General features: G+C 42.4%; 1 protein-coding gene across 1 annotated transcript; it reads right to left on the bottom strand.

Annotated features, from left to right (window-relative positions):
• Positions 1-7,077: 7,077 nt before the first annotated feature.
• On the bottom strand, positions 7,078-21,331 carry LOC115195943 (solute carrier family 35 member F6-like). Its single transcript, XM_029756302.1, has 6 exons — positions 21,140-21,331; positions 15,127-15,199; positions 14,655-14,826; positions 13,762-13,977; positions 11,973-12,083; positions 7,078-7,962 (listed from the first exon to the last, which is right to left on the bottom strand). The coding sequence occupies exons 1-6, from the start codon at positions 21,214-21,216 to the stop codon at positions 7,487-7,489; spliced, it is 1,125 nt and encodes a 374-aa protein (XP_029612162.1). The 5' UTR covers positions 21,217-21,331; the 3' UTR covers positions 7,078-7,486.
• Positions 21,332-21,662: the final 331 nt, after the last annotated feature.

Here is a 21,662-nt window from a genome sequence, read left to right as displayed (position 1 = left end):
TACCCATAACGCTGGCCCTTCATTTTCCTTCATTCTTGGCTACCTGGCTTGCTGCTGACTGATTTAGAGTTACAATGTTTAATATCTTATTAAAATGTCTAACATCAATTGATAATGACATAATCACACATTAGGCTTCTTCCCAAGCAAAGTATTTTTGTTGTCTCCTATAAGTTGTAGTGCAGCCTCTGAATATCATAGAGACAGACCAAAGATATGCCATATGCATCTTCTTTCCACTGTATTTTATAGCTTGTTTCTAGCATAAAGCAGTGCAGACTAAAGTGTAGTTATATACTGAATAAAATATAAATGCAACATGTAAAGTGTTGGTCCCATGTTTCATGAGCTGAATTAAAAGATCCCATAAGTTTTCCATACATACATACATACATACATAGCTTATTTCTCTAAAAATATTGTGCACAAATTTGTTACATCCCTGTTAGTGAACATTTCTCCTTTGCCAAGATAATTAATCCACCTGACAGATGTGGCATATCAAGAAGCTGATTAAAGAGCATGATCATTACACAGGTGCCAGAAACAAGCTATAAAATGCCACATTAAAATGTGAAGTTTTGTCACACAGCACAATGCCACAAGCGGGCTGTCATGTGCCTTTTACTGAGGAGTGGCTTCCATGTGGCCATTCTACCATAAAGGCCTGAGTGCTACAGAGATGAATGTCCTTCTGGAAGGTTCTCCCATCTCCACAAAGGAACTCTAGAGCTCTGTCAGAGTGACCATCGGGTTCATGATCACCTCCCTGACCAAGGCCCTTCTCCCCGATTGCTCAGTTTGGCCGGGCGGCCAACTCTAGGAAGAATCTTAGTGGTTCCAAACGGCTTCCATTTAAGAATGATGGAGGCCACTGTATTCTTGGGGATATTCAATGCTGCAGCGATTTTTTTGGTACCCTTCCCCAGATATGTGCCTTGCTTTGTCATTGTGGGGTATTGTGTGTCGATTGCTGAGAATTGTAAAAAAATTAAATAAATTTCAGAACAAGGCTGTAACGTAATTTTTTGGGGAAAAAGTCAAGGGGTCTGAATACTTTCAGAAGGCACTGTGTGTGTGTGTGTGTGTGTGTGTGTGTGTATACATACACACACACACACACAAATATATGGGGGATTTGAAATTATGCAGACAATTGCATTGATGGAAGCCACAATCTATCTGCAATATTAAAACTGATCTACCCCCTCTTCTTTTTTATAATTTTTTTTAAAACACCTAGTAGCCTAAAGTCAAATTAAAATGAAGACTGTTTAAATGAAATAGGCCTTCTCAAATAACCCTACTTTCAGCACCAACACGCTGTCCATCTCCACGGCTGCCACTTCATAGTCAGGGTTGGGTAGGTTACTTTCTGAATGTAATCTGTTACAGTTACTAGATACCTGTCCAACATTGTAATCGATATCGTAACTTTTGGATTACCCAAACTCAATAACGTAATCTGATTACATTGTTACTTTTAGATTACGTTCCCCTTAAGATGCATTAGAAGACAAAAATGTTCAGTAAAAGTCCAAATTTGGACACACCTACTCATTCAAGGGTTTTTCTTTATTTTTTTTACATTGTAGAATAATAGTGAAGACATCAAAACTATGAAATAGCACATATGACCAAGGAGCTATTGATGTTTTAAAGTTTGAAAAATTCATGTAAAATCGAGTGAGATGAAAATGGACAAAACTAAGGGCGTGCAATGTATAGGCCCACAGAGTGTACATTCTGAACCTTGTTTGAAGTCAGTAGGTCCCATGACCAAGGAGCTATTGAAATTTGAAAGTTTGAAAAATTCATGTAAAAATGTGTGAGATGGAAATGGACAAACTAAAAGATGTGCAATGTGTAGGCCCACTGAGTGCACATTCTGAACCTTGTTTGAAGACAGTGGGTAACATGACCAAGGAGCTATTGAAATTAGACATTTTGAAAAATACATGTAAAAACATGTGAGATGAAAATAAACAAACCAAAGGCTGTGCAATATAGCAGGGTAGTCAGTCAGGGGACATTCAGAACCTTGTTTGAGTCAAGTAGGTCACATGACCAAGGAACTATTGAAATTCGAATGTTAAAAAAGTTAGTTGTTAGTTTACTCTCCCTAACTAATTCAACTTGGAATACAAAATGCTGCTCACATTTCCACATGTTTATTAGTTTTAGAAAGCGAATTAATGTCCAAATCGTGAAAATAAGACCTGTCGAATGTTGTGCGCAATTTTTCCAACATCATTTTGGAGTATGTGGCTCAAGTAGTTTGAAAGCTACTGAGGTTTGAAAGTGCAAATATTCGTTGAATATCCAACTTGAAACAATCTTTACCTCGGTGTCGCTGACTTGTGGTCAGACTCGCTCAGGTGGAACAAACTTAACAAAACAGCCACACGACAATATTGGTTTTTGTGGTAAATGTGAAAGAAAAAAACTGTTTTGATAATGGTTTTCATACACATACCTTGTCCATAATGTAGAGGCCTATGGGATTGGAATTGAAGAGGTAAAGAAGGACGTGTGATTTGCATAACATACCATTACCAATTGACATACCTTTGTATGCCTCCTCGTCTGTATACCTACAGACACAGGAACAAAAGTGAGCAATTCAGTCATCTGCACCCAATATAGCTAGCCTTCAACATATTCTTACCTCTTTTGAAGAACCTCAGGGTTCTTGGCACTGAAAATTGCCCGCAAAAAGGTTATTCCAAGAACCCCATAGGAGGTGTGGTTCATCAAGGAACCTCCTTAGTTGGTGGAGGTTCTTGCAGGAACCTAACTGCCTAACTGAAACATTTGTATTTCAATTTGAAAGGATAGCAGGTGCAAGCACTTAACTGACAAATGTAAACGCTTTCCTCAATATGATACCTTAAATTGAGGAAAGCATTTACATTTGTCAGTTAAGTGCTTGCACCTGCTATCCTTTCAAATTGAAATCCAAATGTTTCAGTTGGGCAGTTAGGTTCCTGCAAGAACCTCCACCAACTAAGGAGGTTCCTTGATGAACCACACTTCCTATGGGGTTCTTGGAATAACCTTTTGCGGGCAAATTTCAGTGCCAAGAACCCTGAGGTTCTTCAAACCCTTGTTGAAGCCCTAATTTTTAGAGCATATAGGCTACCTGGCCTGTGCACAAATGTAGGCATATAAATATGCCCATTTGGGGACATGATAGTATTTCTGATTGGCTTAATGCACCACCACTAATGACCTGTGGAGCTTCTCAAAGTAGTTTTATTCACCTCAAACAGCAAGCAAACAAACTGTTTTTACATCCATTGAGAATTACAATAGTTCCTCAATGTATTTGAAAAATCTTTCCAGCTCTCTCCCTTTCGATTACCACTCAAAGGGAAAGGGAAAAATGTCATGCCCTGATCCAATTGAAACGTCATAAAAATCACCCTAACTGATTACTTCTTATCAGTGCCTGACTGACTGAAATAGGTACTGGTACTCCTTTTGGGTGCTGGTACTGTTTACATTTAGGTGCAAGAGCTCCACAATACTTTTGAGCTAATATTCTATAAGAGGCACAGGAGCTCAAGCAGTAGAACATTTGAGGTGCTGGTACTCAGCTCTGGCGAGCTCCTGCAAAAGTCAAGCGCTACTTCTTATCCCTTGAGCAAATAGCCAACAGCTGTGTCTGTCCTGAGCTCACTGTCGCAGGAAACTTAGGGCCCAGAATATTTTATACAATGATACAATGAAGTTCGCTAGCACATGCTTTAGGGCCGGAACCAAGTTAATAGTTGATTCAACATTTCAAGTTCATGCAGCCATGCCATGTGTTTCAACTTCTAAATTTGTGGTTTATATTCAAAGCCCTAAAAATGTACTAAAAGTCCAATGGCTTACATAGTATTTCTGTTATGTCACTAGTGACACATTAGTAAAATGTACAGTGCAACAATTGAAAAAGCATGGAACCAACAGCCCACTGGTGCCATATGCAATATCTTGTCTAAGTTACTACAAGTCCATGATTTCACACCAGGGGAAATCAGAAATAAGAGGTCAGTACAAATGACAGGGCTGAACACAAGCCCATTTTCCCAATTGAAAAACAGCGGTGAGAGCAACCAAACCAAATGCCAATGGTCAAGACCTAGACATTGAAATTAAATCAACTCAAAACGAGTGTATTACCATATCCAAGAATCCAATATTAGTTAAGTGTAAGAAACCACAGTAAACCCATATATAGAGTGCTTTGCAAAAGTATTCATCCCCCTTGGCGGTTTTCCTATTTTGTTGCATTACAACCTGTAATTTAAATGTATTTTTTTGGGGATTTCATGTAATGGACATACACAAAATAGTCCAAATTATTGAAGTGAAATGAAAAAAAAAGATCAAAAAATGATATATAAAAAAAACTGAGAAGTGGTCCGTGCATATGTATTCACCCCCGTTGCTATGAAGCCCCTAAATAAGACCTGGTGCAACCAATTACCTTCAGAAGTCACAGAATTAGTTAAATAAAGTCCACCTGTGTGCAATCTAAGAGTCACATGATCTCAGTATACAGTGGGGGAAAAAAGTATTTGATCCCCTGCTGATTTTGTACTTTTGCCCACTTACAAAGAAATTATCAGTCTATAATTTTCATGGTAGGTTTATATGGACAGTGAGAGACAGAATAACAAAACAAAAAAAATCAAGAAAACCGCATGTCAAAAATATTATAAAATGATTTGCATATTAATGAGGGAAATAAATATTTGATCCCTCTGCAAAACATGACTTAGTACTTGGTGGCAAAACCCTTGTTGGCAATCACAGAGGTCAGACGTTTCTTGTAGTTGGCCACCAGGTTTGCACACATCTCAGGAGGGATTTTGTCCCACTCCTCTTTGCAGATCTTCTCCAAGTCATTAAGGTTTCGAGGCTGACGTTTGGCAACTCGACCATCAGCTCCCTCCACAGATTTTCTATGGGATTAAGGTCTGGAGACTGGCTAGGCCACTCCAGGACCTTAATGTGCTTCTTCTTGAGCCACTCCTTTGTTGCCTTGGCCGTGTGTTTTGGGTCATTGTCATGCTGGAATACCCATCCACGACCCATTTTCAATGCCCTTGATGAGGGAAGGAGGTTCTCACCCAAGATTTGACAGTACATGGCCCCGTCAAATGATGCGGTGAAGTTGTCTTGTCCCCTTAGCAGAAAAACACCCCCAAAGCATAATGTTTCCACCTCCATGTTTGAAGGTGGAGATGGTGTTCTTGGGGTCATAGGCAGCATTCCTCCTCCTCCAAACACAGCGAGTTGAGTTGATGCCAAAGAGCTCCATTTTGGTCTCATCTGACCACAACACTTTCACCCAGTTGTCCTCTGAATCATTCAGATGTTCATTGGCAAACTTCAGATGGGCATGTATATGTGCTTTCTTGAGCAGGGGGACCTTGCGGGCGCTGCAGGATTTCAGTCCTTCACGGCGTAGTGTGTTACCAATTGTTTTCTTGGTGACTATGGTCCCAGCTGCCTTGAGATCATTGACAAGATCCTCCCGTGTAGTTCTGGGCTGATTCCTCCCCGTTCTCATGATCATTGCAACTCCACGAGGTGAAATCTTGCATGGAGCCCCAGGCCGAGGGAGATTGACAGTTCTTTTGTGTTTCTTCCATTTGCAAATAATCGCACCAAATGTTGTCACCTTCTCACCAAGCTGCTTGGCGATGGTCTTGTAGCCCATTCCAGCCTTGTGTAGGTCTACAATCTTGTCCCTGATATCCTTGGAGAGCTCTTTGGTCTTGGCCATGGTGGAGAGTTTGGAATCTGATTGATTGATTGCTTCTGTGGACAGGTGTCTTTTATACAGGTATCAAGTTGCGGTTAGGACCACTCCCTTTAAGAGTGTGCTCCTAATCTCAGCTCGTTACCTGTATAAAAGACACCTGGGAGCCAGAAATCTTTCTGATTGAGAGGGGGTCAAATACTTATTTCCCTCATTAAAATGCAAATCAATTTATAACATTTTTGACATGCGTTTTTCTCGATATTTTTGTTGTTATTCTGTCTCTCACTGTTCAAATAAACCGAACATTAAAATTATAGACTGATCATTTCTTTGTCAGTGGGCAAACATACAAAATCAGCAGGGGATCAAATACTTTTTTCCCCCACTGTATATACACCTGTTCTGAAAGGCCCCAGAGTCTGCAACACCACTAAGCAAGGGGCACCACCAAGCAAGTGGCACCATGAAGACCAAGGAGCTCTCCAAACAGGTCAGGGACAAAGCTGTGGAATGTACAGATCAGGGTTGGGTTATAAAAAAATATCTAAAACTTTGAACATCCCACGGAGCACCATTAGATCCGTTATTAAAAATGGAAAGAATATGGCACCAGAACAAACCTACCAAGAGAGGGCCGCCCACCAAAACTCACAGACCAGGCACGGAGGATATTAATCTGAGAGGCAACAAAGAGATCAAAGATAACCCTGAAGGAGCTGCAAAGCTTCACAGCAGAGACTGGACTATCTGTCCATAGGACCACTTTAAGCCTTACACTCCACAGAGCTGGGCTTAACACAAGAGTGGCAAGAAAAAAAGCCATTGCTTAGAGAAAAAAAATCCTGTTTCAGTCTTCCAGAGATTTGAGACTGGGACGGAGGTTGACCTTCCAGCAGGACAATGACCCTAAGCATACTGCTAAAGCAACACTCGAGTGGTTTAATGGGAAACATTTACATGTCTTGGAATGGCCTAGTCATAGCACAGACCTCAATCCAATTGAGAATCTGTGGTATCACTTAAAGTTTGCTGTACACCAGTGGAACCCATACAACTTGAAAGAGCTGGAGCAGTTTTGCCTTGAACAATGGGCAAAAATCCCAGTGGCTAGATGTGCCAAGCTTATAGAGACATACCCTAAAAGACTTGCTGCAAAAGGTGGCTCTACAAAGTATTGACTTTGAGGGGGGGGGGGGGGGGGGGTGAATAGTTATGTACACTCAATTTCTGTTTGTCTAATTTCCTGTTTGTTTCACAAAAAATATTTTGCATCTTCAAAGGGGTAGGCATGTTGTGTAATTCAAATGATACAAACCCCCCAAAAATCTATTTTAATTCCAGGTTGTAAGGCAACAAAATTAGAAAAATGCCAACGGGATGAATACTTTTGCAAGCCACTGTATCAATGATCACAGTAGCGCACTCTATCAAACAATGTTATGGTTAACTTTTGTGGATTTATAAAATGCCTCCCACCACTGACACATTTAACCGATGCTGCAACAAGCCTTGAGGGGGGCTAGTCCAAGATCCTATCAACATATGTCACCTGGAATTTACAACCAGGAGTTAACAACAGTTTTAAGATATTGTCATGTACAGTTATCTGAGAAATGTGTTGTCTTTATGTCATACACGCATGGTGTGGAGTACGACAGGGTTATGTTATCTACATGTCATACACACACACTTTCAGCATGTTGCGAGGTCATCACTTCAGGTCAGTTAGCCCTCTTCCTGCACCCTTCCCCCGTCCAGCAAGCTCGTCCTCTCCACTGGGTTGACTTCCTCCTCCTCCACGCTGGCGCAGCACAGAATCCTTGCTAGCAGGGGGCGATGAAGCCCATTATACAGTGCCGCACCCACCAACAGCACAATGAAACCCAACACCTGTAACCCATGGAACTGCTCCCAGCCCAGAGCCAGACTGACCACCCAGATGACCACAGTGCGCAGGCTGTCCAGCACCATGCGCGTGGTGGCACTGATCTCCTTGGTGACAGAGATGCCGGCAAAGTTGAAGAAGGCGATGGACACTGTATTACCGAGCAACGCCAGGATGATCATGGGGTTGTGGCTGATCTGGCAGAAGGCGTCCAGCGCGTCCTCAAGGACATGGCGGGGGTTGTTGCTGAAGCTGCCCACCGGGATGTAGAAAAAGGGGATGAGGAGGAGCGAGAGGATGAAGAAGCCAAAGAACCCTGGAGAATGGAGGAGAAGAAGGGTGGAAATTAATGGAGACAGGGTGAATTCCTAAGGGAGCGGTCGAAATGTACACAATTGTTACCTGGAGGAAAATGGAGGGTCGTGCTTTTCCAATTTCAGTTAGGGGGAGGGTTTAGTATTGTTTTATTTAGTCCAGGGGAGGGTCATGTAATTTATAATCGATTAAATGTGATATTGCTCAGTGTTTGAGAATGTGTCGGTTATTATATCTCGATGTGTGCCCAATGCTGTCCCTCATCCCTGATTCTCTGCGGGCGCGCAATATCAAGTGCACCTAGTGTGGCCTCAATCAAATGATCAATAGCCTATACTATAAACTTTAGGCCTAGGCTATATGAAGAGCATGCTCAGAGAAGGACAGGGCAAAGTTATATTTCTAAGAAAATGTACTTACTCAGTTTTTGCACTGCTGGGATGGTGTATATAAAACTAGGCTACACTGACTTACACACTGCAATGGATAGGTATTCCCAATCATGAGCCCTGGCCTGCCCTGCCCTGCTCTTGCTGATGTAAACCCTTTTTTGCTGCCTAACCAATGGCTGTGCTGTGTACAGTGGCACTTCGCCATGTAATTCTTACAAAATTAGTTTCTGCATATCTAAGGTTCTGGTCTGTCTTTTATGTTTTAATTATTATTTTGGGTATAGGAGATGGGGACTTGTTTTTTTTCCCCAAGAGTTTTTTATTTATTTTATTCATTTCACCTTTATTTAACCAGGTAGGCAAGTTGAGAACAAGTTCTCATTTACAATTGCGACCTGGCCAAGATAAAGCAAAGCAGTTTGACAACATACAAAAACACAGAGTTTCACATGGAGTAAAACAACATACAATCAATGATGCAGTAGAAAAAAATAAGACTATATACAATGTGAGCAAATGATGTGAGATAAGGGAGGTAAAGGTAAAAAAGGCCATGGTGGCAAAGTAAATAAAGTATAGCAAGTAAAACACTGGAATGGTAGATTTGTAGTTTGAACTTTCTTCAAAGTTAAAATATAAATAATATGGTGCAAAGGAGCAAAATAAATAAAATAAATAAATACAGTAGGGGAAGAGGTAGTAGTTTGGGCTAAATTATAGATGGGCTATCTACAGGTGCAGTGATCTGGGAGCTGCTCTGATAGCTGGTGCTTAAAGCTAGTGAGGGAGATAAGTGTTTCCAGTTTCAGAGATTTTTGTAGTTCGTTCCAGTCATTGGCAGCAGAGAACTGGAAAGAGAGACGACCAAAGGAGGAGTTGGCTTTAGGGGTGACCAGAGAGATATACCTGCTGGAGCGCGTGCTACAGGTGGGTGCTGCTATAGTGACCAGTGAGCGGAGATAAGGGGGGACTTTACCTAGCAGGATCTTGTAGATGACCTGCAGCCAATGTGTTTGGCGACGATTATGAAGCGAAGGCCAGCCAACGAGAGCGTACAGGTCGCAGTGGTGGGTAGTATATGGGGCTTTGGTGACAAAAAGGATGGCACTGTGATAGACTGCATCCAGCTTGTTGAGTAGGGTATTGGAGGCTATTTTGTAAATGACATCGCCGAAGTCGAGGATTGGTAGGATGGTCAGTTTTACGAGGGTATGTTTGGCAGCATGAGTGAAGGATGCTTTGTTGCGAAATAGGAAGCCAATTCTAGATTTAACTTTGGATTGGAGATGATTGATGTGAGTCTGGAAGGAGAGTTTACAGTCTAACCAGACACCTAGGTATTTGTAGTTGTCCACAAATTCTAAGTCAGAACCGTCCAGAGAAGTGATGCTGGAAAGGCGGGCAGGTGCAGGCAGCGATCGGTTGAAGAGCATGCATTTAGTTTTACTTGTGTTTAGGAGCAGTTGGAGACCACGGAAGGAGAGTTGAATGGCATTGAAGCTCGTCTGGAGGGTTGTTAACACAGTGTCCAAAGAAGGGCCAGAAGTATACAGAATGGTGTCGTCTGCGTAGCGGTGGATCAGAGATTCACCAGCAGCAAGAACGACATCATTGATGTATACAGAGAAAAGAGTTGGCCCAAGAATTGAGTTCAGGGAGAAGAATTGAGTTCAGGGAGAGCCAATATATACTGCTCAAAAAAATAAAGGGAACACTTAAACAACACAATGTAACTCCAAGTCAATCACATTTCTGTGAAATCAAACTGTCCACTTAGGAAGCAACACTGATTGACAATACATTTCACATGCTGTTGTGCAAATGGAATAGACAACAGGTGGAAATTATAGGCAATTAGCAAGACACCCCCAAGAAAGGAGTGGTTGTGCAGGTGGTGACCACAGACAACTTCTCAGTTCCTATGCTTCCTGGCTGATGTTTTGATCACTTAAGAATGCTGGCGGTGCTTTCACTCTAGTGGTAGCATGAGACGGAGTCTACAACCCACACAAGTGGCTCAGGTAGTGCAGCTCATCCAGGATGGCACATCAATGCGAGCTGTGGCAAGAAGGTTTGCTGTGTCTGTCAGCGTAGTGTCCAGAGCATGGAGGCGCTACCAGGAGACAGGCCAGTATGCCAGGAGACGTGGAGGAGGCCGTAGGAGGGCAACAACCCAGCAGCAGGACCGCTACCTCCGCCTTTGTGCAAGGAGGAGCAGGAGGAGCACTGCCAGAGCCCTGCAAAATTACCTCAAGCAGGCCACAAATGTGCATGTGTCTGCTCAAACTGTCAGAAACAGACTCCATGAGGGTGGTATGAGGGCCCGACGTCCACAGGTGGGGATTACAGCCCAACACCGTGCAGGATGTTTGGCATTTGCCAGAGAACACCAAGATTGGCAAATTCGCCACTGGCGCCCTGTGCTCTTCACAGATGAAATGAGGCAGGTTCACACTGAGCACGTGACAGACGTGACAGAGTCTGGAGACGCCGTGGAGAACGTTCTGCTGCCTGCAACATCCTCCAGCATGACCGGTTTGGCAGTGGGTCAGTCATGGTGTGGGGTGGCATTTCTTTGGGGGGCCGCACAGCCCTCCATGTGCTCGCCAGAGGTAGCCTGACTGCCATTAGGTACCGAGATGAGATCCTCAGACCGCTTGTGAGACCATATGCTGGTGCGGTTGGCCCTGGGTTCCTCCAAATGCAAGACAATGCTAGACCTCATGTGGCTGGAGTGTGTCAGCAGTTCCTGCAAGAGGAAGGCATTGATGCTATAGACTGGCCCGCCCGTTCCCCAGACCTGAATCCAATTGAGCACATCTGGGACATCATGTCTCGCTCCATCCACCAACGCCACGTTGAACCACAGACTGTCCAGGAGTTGGCGGATGCTTTAGTCCAGGTCTGGGAGGAGATCCCTCAGAAGACCATCCGCCACCTCATCAGGAGCATGCCCATGCGTTGTAGGGAGGTCATACAGGCACGTGGAGGCCACACACACTACTGAGCCTCATTTTGACTTGTTTTAAGGACATTACATCAAAGTTGGATCAACCTGTAGTGTGGTTTTCCACTTTAATTTTGAGTGTGACTCCAAATCCAGACCTCCATGGGTTGATAAATTGGATTTCCATTGATTATTTTTGTGTGATTTTGTTGTCAGCACATTCAACTATGTAAAGAAAAAAGTATTTAATAAGATTATTTCATTCATTCAGATCTAGGATGTGTTATTTTAGTGTTCCCTTTATTTTTTTGAGCAGTGTATTTTACTGAATGGAGGGCCATAAAAACAAAAATTCTCCAGAGGTCTGATTTTCTCCAGGTATCTCACATTATAAATAATGTACAGTACGTAATGATCTACAAACATTAGCACCATCTCAAGTACGAAATGGTGACAGACATTCTTTTCTGCTGAAATAAATTAACAGAAATGGTTAAATAGGTCATTAAGTACAACCTACACATCTGATTATTATGCTTGTGTTTCTTAAGACTGTACAGCTTTGAGAGTGAAGCTTACAAACACCATTGTTACATTCTGTACATCATGGAGTTATACATTAACCAAATGCACACAGCCGTAAATGTATACAGTATGTTCACTGTACCGTACCTTCAGTGCCCACTGCCCGTAGAGGATGAACATCGTGCTTGTAGACAAACTTCTCCTCCAGAACCATCTGGACAGCAGCAATGACCTGGGCCATGATGATCAGAAGGTCACCTTAGGGTTAGAAGAGATGGGTAAGGCCTTTGCACGGCAGTTCCTCATTGGGCATTTATTTTAGCAAGATGTTGCTGGTGTAGGGAAACCAGTCTCTGTAGAAGCAAAATCTAAATAATGAAAAGTCAAGACTCCAACTCAGTCGTTGGCCCTGTTTGAAAACCATTCAAATGTATCATTCCCATTTTCCTTGAGGTAATCACTGATCAGATGTGACTGGACTGGTGAAATAACTGCTCTGTAAAGCTTGCTTTCAACTATCCAATCATACGTTTGATCGTAATTAATTCAAGTGAGGAAGGAGGGAAAGATATATTCTAAGACAGTGGTTGGTAAACACTGTTCTAAGAGTATTCGAACAGGGCCCTACCTTTGTCACTGTAAGTGCCCACTCATTATCCTCTTAACAATGAGTATGTTTTAATGCACAATAATCATTTGAGATTAAACTGATTATAGCAGTAGGCAGAGTAGGGCTGACACTATTTAGTTGACTGGTCGATTGTTTGATCAAGATTTATTTTTAGTCGAGCAGCAGCAAACATATACCAGGGCTACACTTGTGAGGAAAAAGTTTTGGTTTATTTTATTCCATTTATGAGTTGTCAATTTATTCATTGTCTTTTGGTTGGAGCGCTCCTGTCAATCTTGAGTAAGGACACGCACCTGATTACGCATGGACTTGGGCCTAGACTACCCGGCCTGCGCACAAATGTAGGCTTATAAATGTGCCCATTTGGCAATCTGATACTATTTCTGATTGTCTTAACTCACCATCACTGCGGAGTCATTTTTTCTTCTCCTCAAAAAGCAAGTCAACTAAGTCTATTTTTACATCCATTGAGAATGACAATAGTTCCTCAACGTAGCCTATTTGAAAAGACTTTCCAGCTCTCCCTTTTGATAACCACTCAGCATGAAAGGGGAAAAAAATGGTATGTTCTGATCTGGTAAAATGTCATGAAAAAGTCCTACCTGATTACTTCTTATATCTTGTGCAAATAGCCTACAGCTGTGTCTGTCTGTCCGGAGCTCACTGGCACAGGAAACTCTAAGGGCCCAGAATATTTCATACAATGTTGCAAGTTTGATAGCATGAGCTTCAGGCCGGACCCAAGTTAATAGTTGATACAATGTTCAAGTTCCTTGCAGACAGGCCATGCATAGCCAATGTGATTTATAGGATATTTTATACCTGTGGGCTGCAATGTTTTTATTTGTTGGCTTGATGTAGGCAATTTTTACATGTATTTGATCTGCACACAACCCACGCAAGCTTCCTTCTTTTGCGCAAGTATATTGAGTTTGGAAAAACTGGATGTATTCATCTTTGAAATAGTTTTCACATACAAACTTCATATGTCCGAACTCGGACTCAAATAGGCTTCACAAAAATAACATGTTCGCTGTGGTAGAATGTTTATTTTGATTGGTGATTTTCTGCATTTATCGAAGTCCCATCAGGTAGCCTGATTTCCGATGTGTCCATGTAAACAGGATTAAGGAAACTGTTCTTCTTGCAAAGCATGTAAACTTTTAAAATCAAACTATTATATTAATCTGACTATTCACAATAATCATATTATTGTGTGAATGTAACCATACTCATTGTGTTCTAACAGTCCTACCCTTGCTACTACAAGTATCCCCTTCCAACCCACCATTCTCTCTACCTTACCAGTGATGACCTCGTTAAGTTTGTGAGAGTCGTCCTTGTGTCCGCTCATGAAGTCAGCCAGGCCCACCACTATCAGGCCCAGGATGGTGATGAGGATGCCTGTCCACTGACTGGCTACCAGGCGGCGCCCTAAGAAGGCCACCGACAGCAGGCCTGTGAAGATGATCACTGCCCCGCGCAACATCTGGAAGCTGGAGGCGCTCGTCATGTTCAGGGCTGGGGAAGAGAGTCAGAGGGTCACAGACAGAGCTTGGTTCAAATAGGGCAGCAGCTATCCTAGCGGTTAATAGCGCTGTGCCAGTAACCGAAACGTTGCTGGTTTGAATTCCTGAGCCGACTAGGTGAAAGGCACTTAACACTAAGTGCTCCTTTAAGTCACTCTGGACAAGAGTGTCTGCTAAATTACTAAAATGTAAATAAGATTTCTTGTTTCAATGTCTGCCCGGAGTGGCAAATGGGCAGCAGTTGCACTTTGTGACTATTCAATTGGTTCAACTGGCAATTAGTTCCAGGCAAAAGAAAGCAAATACTATTTGAACCCAGGTCTGCAGGCAGTCAGCACAAACTTTCACTATGACAATCTAGAGTTCTTGGATATTGTGTTCCAGTTCCTTAATAAAATGGAAGATACATCACAGGAACTTAAAGTTCAATGGAAAAATGTGTTTGTAATTGTGTCTCTGACCATAACGTTACAGATCATTTTGACTTCCTCGCAGTTTTTGAAAAATACTTTTGAAGAATAGAACTTGGAAGCCCTTTTTGGTACATATTTTATGTAAGGTGTCAGGGAATTAAATGGCGGCTCAAGCAACAAGCAACATGCCCAGAAACTCTGGAGCCCACTGCAATACCAAATGAAGATAAATATCCTGGATGTCAGGGTCACGTACCAACATACATGATGGAGGTAGCGGTCATGTCACAGAGGGCAGGGGAAAGGAAAAGGAGGGGGTTGAAGCTCTGGCACGTGTTCATCTTGGGCTCTGGTCTCCGTCTGTCGTGACAAAGCAGCATGTGGAAGACAGCCAGACAACTGAGCTCCCCCAGGAACATTCCTACGGCCTAGAGAGCAGAGGCAGAGGGGTAGAAGGAGAGAGCGAGGGGAGGCAGAGGGGTAGAAGGAGAGAGCGAGGGGAGGGGAGGCAGATGGGATGAAGGAGAGAGCGAGGGGAGGCAGAGGGGCAGAAGGAGAGAGAGGGGAGTCAGAAGGAGAGAGAGGGGAGGCAGGGGGGTACGAATGACAGACACTGAGCAAGAAAAAATAACAATGACACATTTAATCCATTCAAAATGTTGATAAAGACAAGTGATTCATTTAGGTCTTAGCTTACACACTATGTATTTTTATTTGAAAGACTGTACCTGTACAAATGGGTGGGCGAATCCGTGTTCAGGGGAGTCTTTACAACCCTTTGCGGAGAACATGTCAGCCCATCTGGGGGAGAAGAGAATGTTGATTAAGTTTGCTCAAGAATGTCACCAGGTCTCCCGAGTGGCGCAGCGGTCTAAGGCACTGCATCGCAGTGCTTGAGGTGTCACTACAGCCCCAGGTTCGATCCCATGCTGTATCACAGCCGGCCTTGACCGGGAGACACATGAGGCGGCGCACAATTGGCCTAGCATCGTCCGGGTTAGGGGAGGGTTTAGCCGGCCGGGATTTCCTTGTCCCATCGCGCTCTAGCAACTCCTTGTTGCGGGCCGGGTGCCTGCAAGCTGACCTGGCCAGTTGGACAGTGTTTCCTCCGACACGTTGGTGTGGCTGGCTTTCGGGTTATGTGAGCAGTGTGTCAAGAAGCAGTGCGGCTTGGCAGGGTTGTGTTTCAGAGGACGCATGGCACTCGACCTTCGCCTCTCCCGAGTCCATATGGGAGTTGCAGCGATGGGTCAAGACAGTAACTACCAACGAATTTGCTGTTTGTTTTGGTTTCAGATTAATTTCTATTGGGGACAAAATAATGGTAAATAATATAGCGTCATTTTGGAGTCACTTTTATTGTAAATAAAAATAGAATGTTTATAAATACTTCTACATTAATGTGGATGCTCCCATGACTACGGATAATCCTGAATGAATCGGAAATAATGATGAGTGAAAAAGCTACAGACACACAAACACACGTACATTCGGAAAGTATTCAGACCCCTTGACTTTTTCCACATTTTGTTACATTACACAAGTTTTCTAAAATTGATTTAATTATTATTTTTCCTCATCAATCTAAACAATACCCCATAATGACAAAGCGAAAACAGGTTAATATTTTTTTTCAAATGTATAAAAAAATAAAATGTATTTTCATAAGTATTCAGACCCTTTCCTATGAGACTCAGGTGCATCAGGTGCATCCTGATGCAGGAGCTCAGGTGCATCCTGTTTCCATTGATCATCCTTGATATTTTTCTACCACTTGATTGGAGTCCACCTATGGTAAATTCAATTGATAGGACATGATTTGGAAAGGCACACACACCTGTCTATATAAGATCGCACAGTTGACAGTGCATGGCAGAGCAAAAACCAAGCCATGAGGTCGAAAGAAAGAGCTCAGAGACAGGATTGGGTCATGGCACAGATCTGGGGAAGGGTACCAAAACATATCTGCAGCATTGAAGGACGCAAAGAACACAGTTGCCTCCATCATTCTTAAATGGAAGAAGTTTGGAACCACCAAGACTCTTCCTAGAGCTGGCCACGTGGCCAAACTGAGCAATCGGGGTAGAAGGGCCTTGGTGAGGGAGGTGACCAAGTACCCAATGGTCACTCTGACAGAGCTCCAGAGTTCCTCTATGGAGATGGAAGAGCCTCCCAGAAGGACAACCATCTCTGGAGCACTCCACCAAATCAGGCCTTTATGGTAGAATGGCCAGACGGTAGCCACTCCTCAGTAAAAGGCACATGACAGCCCACTTGGAGTTTGCCTAAAGGCCTCTCAAACCATGAGAAACAAGATTCTCTGGTCTGATGAAACCAAGATTAACTTTTTGGCCTGAATGCCAAGCGTCACATCTGGAGGAAACCTGGCACCATCTCTACGGTGAAGCATGGTGATGGCAGCATCATGCTGTGGGGATGTTTTTCAGTGGCAGGGACTGGGAGACTAGTAAGGATTGAGAGAAAGATGAACAGAGCAAAGTACAGAGAGATCCTTGATGAAAACTTGCTCCAGAGTGCTCAGGACCTCAGCGAAGATTCACCTTCCAACAGGACAACGACCCTAAGCACACAGCCAAGACAACGCAGGAGTGGCTTTGGGACAAGTCTCAATGTCCTTGAGTGCCCCAGCCAGAGCCCGGACTTGAATCTGATCGAACATCTCTGGAGAGACCTGAAAATAGCTGTGCAGCGACGCTCCCCTTCCAACCTGACAGAGCTTGAGAGGATCTGCAGAGAAGAATGAGAGAAACTCCCCAAATACAGGTGTACCAAGTTTGTAGCGTCATACCCAAGACGACTCAAGGCAGTAATCGCTGCCAAAGGTGCTTCAACAAAGTACTGAGTAAAGGGTCTGAATACTTATGTAATTATTTCTAATAAATTTGCCAAAAATCCTGTTTTTGCTTTGTCATTATTGTCATGCCCTGATCTGTTTCACCTGTCCTTGTGCTTGTCTCAACCCACTCCAGGTGTCGTTTTCTGTCTGTCTGTGCCAGTTCGTCTTGTTTGTTCAAGCCTACCAGTGTTTTGTGCCTCAGCTCCTGCTTTTTCCAGTTTCTCTTTTCTCGCCCTCCTGGTTTTGACGCTTGCCTGTCCTGACTCCGAGCCCGCCTGCCTGTCCTGACTCCGAGCCCGCCTGCCTGTCCTGACTCCGAGCCCGCCTGCCTGTCCTGACTCCGAGCCCGCCTGCCTGCTGTCCTTTACCTTTGCTCCTACTATGGATTATCGACCCCTGCCTGCTTTGACCTGTCGTTTGCTTGCCCCTGTTGTTACAATAAACATTGTTACTTCACACAGTCTGCACTTGGGTCTTACCTTGATCCCTGATAATTATGGGGTATTGTGTGTAGATTGATGAGGAAAAAAACATAATTTAATACATTTTAGAATAAGGCTGTAATTTAAGAAAATGTGGAAAAAGTCAAGGGATCTGAATTCTTTCCAAATGCACTGTACATACAGAAAGTATTCAGACATCTTGACTTTTCGTTACAGCCTTTTTTTTTTTTTTTTAAAGGTTCAAATTGTCCCCCCCTCACTCAATCTACACACAATACCTCATAATGATGAAGCAAAAACAGTTCGATTTTTTTGGTTGCTATTTTATAATAAATAAACTGACACATCACATTTACATAAGTATTCAGACCCTTTACTCAGTACTTTGTTGAAGCACAGGGTAGGCTGTCATTGTAAATAATAATTTGTTCTTAACTGACTTGCCTAGTTAAGTAAAAAGGTTAAAAAAATGGAAATAACATTTAGAAAAATTGCACTTGATATGCGTTTAATGGCTATGGATGAGAAAGTTAACTTAACATTTCCAAATGTTTGTCAGTTGTATACTGCTTTGTGATCTATTAACAGCAAGGGTTGCATTAGATAGGCTAAAAAAAAATTTACTGATGCATTTATCAATATTCAATTCATACGCACAAAAGCATTCACTGTGAAAGTTGATAAGCTATATATGAATGGCCTACATGCAGCCTATGTGCAGCACTTAGTTCAATTTATCGAATCAGTTATTGCTTTCTTGTGCCAACCGCGAGCAACACCTGTCAAACTCAGACATTTCTCTCAAAACACAGGGATGTCAATTCACATGGGACTAGCGGAGGACCTTGGAGTTCACCAAAAAAATTGTAGGTTATTCTGTCTGTAATTGTTACTCTACTGCCATGTAGAAATGACTGACATAGCAGATTTAGATGCACCTAAAATTACAGATGTGGTGTTTTGTGCTAATGCACATAATTACATTACCCGACCTCCCCCAGTAAAACTAATCCCATCCGAATAGGGCATATCATAATCACATCAATAAATTGATTATAACAAACTCTGAACACCTTAACACAAGACAGCAAAATGGATGCAGAAGACATGACAAATAAACTTGAAACGGGGGAATTGTTACTAGCTGCTCAGGAGGTAAAGGGAAAGTCAGAGGTGTGGAATACATTTGTCTTGCTGTAAAAAATACTGGAGATCAATAAAAAGGTGAGGAGCAAGCTCTACGTGCATATTATGTGTGCCAAACAGGTGCTGTATAGATTACAATATAATATTTCTGACCATTTGGAACAATGTAAAGACTAAATAAATACTAAGCATACCAGAGAGTTTGTTTTTTAAGCCTTTATTACAGCAAAGACTAAAAACAGTCGCATTCATTTGCGAATGCAATTTCCAAAATGGAACTAAAACTAAAATGCTTGATTGCATTTCAAATCATGAATGACTCGAATGCTGTATGATGACATGAACAAATTAATGATTGATTGATTGATTGATACAGTAGCCTATATAGGTATTGAAATATAGGCCTAAGGAAGTTACAGTATTAAGACTAAACATAATGTGCTTTTAGGCTTACAGCTCAGTGGTGGTTATACAAGGCTGCTATACTAAGCCTACTAATGATAATTACATTATTTATAATAAGAACAACAACAATAAGAAGATCAAGAAAAAGGAGTGTGTTTATAAATATAATCTTTTGGACAATTTGGAACAGCCTAATAAACAAATCATCATTGTGTTTGCCAGATGTCTAGCCTGCATTTTCCGTACTTGACGCCCAAGTGCTTAACTAGTTAGTTGGAGAGTGTGTGTGTACTTCCTTTTGTACCACCGCATGGTAAAACAACACATGAGTTGAAAATATTGAATGCTTGCGGTGCACAGAACGCACCACAGCCTAGTGCGGTACCCCCAACATTGCGTTACTGACTGCTCCATTGACAATGAATGACTTCCGCCGGAATGCAATGAGTTTGATGCATCGGGTGGACATGAGGCGTCAGTCTCGTCTCCACACACACCGAACAGATTCCGATACGCTGTTTTGAGTTTTTATGCAACTTGATGAATTATATATATAAAATAAATACAAAATTATGTCCCCCCCCACTTCTAAAAGCAAAGTTGCGCCCCTGCAGAAACTGAACATCGGCTCACAGAAAAATGGAATTCAAATGATTTTATAGATGTTGTTTAAAAATAAAAAAATCCCCAACATTTCAGTTAATCGGTCAGCACTAGCACCTATTGGCTTTTATAGTCCAATAGGCCTAATCAGTAGAGGCATGACAGGCATGTGAGTGTTCTCCTTGCTGAATCAATAGAAGGGATGTAGTAGTCACAGTGCCACACAAAGTTATGATGCCGCCTTTTCCCTCACACATCAGCAGATTGACCTCCATATCACAACTATGCACGATTGAGTCACTGGTTTATTGACAAAATGTAGCTGTTGATCTGAAGACATTTGACATTCACACACTGCCAAGTCTTAACACAGTTGGTCAAATCAACGCAAAGGGTCTTCGCAAATTACTCCTAAAATAAATGTAAAAAATTATACACAAGAAGCAACTGTTCTCAGCTCAAGTTAACATTCTCATCAGTGAAGCGCATACAGTGAAGGGTTTGGTTTCAGGTGACTGCTCTGGTAAGAAGTCCCAAAAAGTGGATGAAACTTGATCTCTATTTGCTACATTGTCTCATTTCACTGAGCAAGAGCAACCATGTGTAACATACAGTATCCGTACTGAGGGACTTTTGCCAGACTAGACCACATATTTGACAAAATGTTAAAGTTGATCAGGTGTCATTTCCACATGACATAAAAAAAGCAGAGTAGCAGAACTACGACCTGTCACCCCAATCCACATCCTATTTTGCATGACAGCAAAATAAGTTAAACTGCTGTAATTTACAGAAGTCAATTTAGAGTCTGTCTGTTTTGCGGCACAAAGCCAGTGATTTGCTGAGGCAGCAGTGTCCTGCATTTCATGACACGACAAGACATGAATCAACAGTGACGCAAGGCAAACGTGAAAGGTTTCCTTGTGTCTGGCATTTTGTCTAATGTCTAGCAATTTCACCATTTCAAATGTAATCATACATTACATTGACACCTGTAATTAAACTTACAGAATATCATTATCAACCATGCTTGATTGTATGAAAAGGTATTTACAAAGATGGTGGAAATATATAACTTTCCCAAATGAAAGATACCATGAATCGCCAATTTAGACAACTGTTGATACAAATATATTGAGGAACTACTCTGTTCACCAGGAACAGTGCAATAAACATGAAAAACATTGCAGCCCGAATCTTGACGGTCTAACACGCATTTCATTAGACGTTGGCTACATTGTAAACACCGTGACGTCAATGGACAACATAACTGAAGCGTTCACTTACTTTGCTGATAGCGTGTTGATAGAGCCGGTTGTGAGCATTAGACCCGCAATAAATAGTTGATACTTTGTCCAAGCCATGTTGGACGTGCGAGGATATAATATACAATTACTAGAAACTTTGTTTCAAACCCAGCAAGATGTTTACCAGCAACCGTGTGCACTCTATCTGCCTACAAAAATCCAATCACATGACTTTGAGTGTGTCAGCTGACTGAGTACGCACAAGCAGTGAAAGGATGGTTTCCGGCTCGTGGGGCATTTCAGCCCTGAATGATGCCTGGAAGGCAGCCTGTCTCCTACGGAGTAGGTTACTTTATGAAGACACGGACTGCTTCTGTATGTGTATACTGTTTAATACAACGTAATAAAAGGCTTTTATTGAACACATATGCTGGCAAAAAACAGTCCAGGCTTCTGCCTCCCTGTGACATTCAAGCCCCTCCTATGTCACTGCTCAACATTAACATTACACCACATCTCTCTTTCTGGAAAACAAAGGGTATATTACCTTTGTCTCAGCAGGT

Source organism: Salmo trutta, chromosome 1 (genome assembly GCF_901001165.1).
Source record: "Salmo trutta chromosome 1, fSalTru1.1, whole genome shotgun sequence".
In the NCBI taxonomy this organism is placed as follows: Eukaryota; Metazoa; Chordata; class Actinopteri; order Salmoniformes; family Salmonidae; genus Salmo; species Salmo trutta.
The sequence above is the reverse complement of the archived record's forward strand: the minus strand, read 5'-3'. Positions and strand labels throughout refer to the sequence as shown.

Bases quoted from the DNA above. Each gene is read 5' to 3' on its own strand.
- LOC115195943 (XM_029756302.1), bottom strand. From the start codon at position 21,216: ATGGCTTGGACAAAGTATCAACTATTTATTGCGGGTCTAATGCTCACA. The intron at 15,200-21,139 runs GTAAGTGAACGC...CTTCTCCCCCAG, and splicing joins ATCAACACGCTATCAGCAAA to ATGGGCTGACATGTTCTCCG. The intron at 14,827-15,126 runs GTACAGTCTTTC...TCTGCTCTCTAG, and splicing joins TCGCCCACCCATTTGTACAG to GCCGTAGGAATGTTCCTGGG.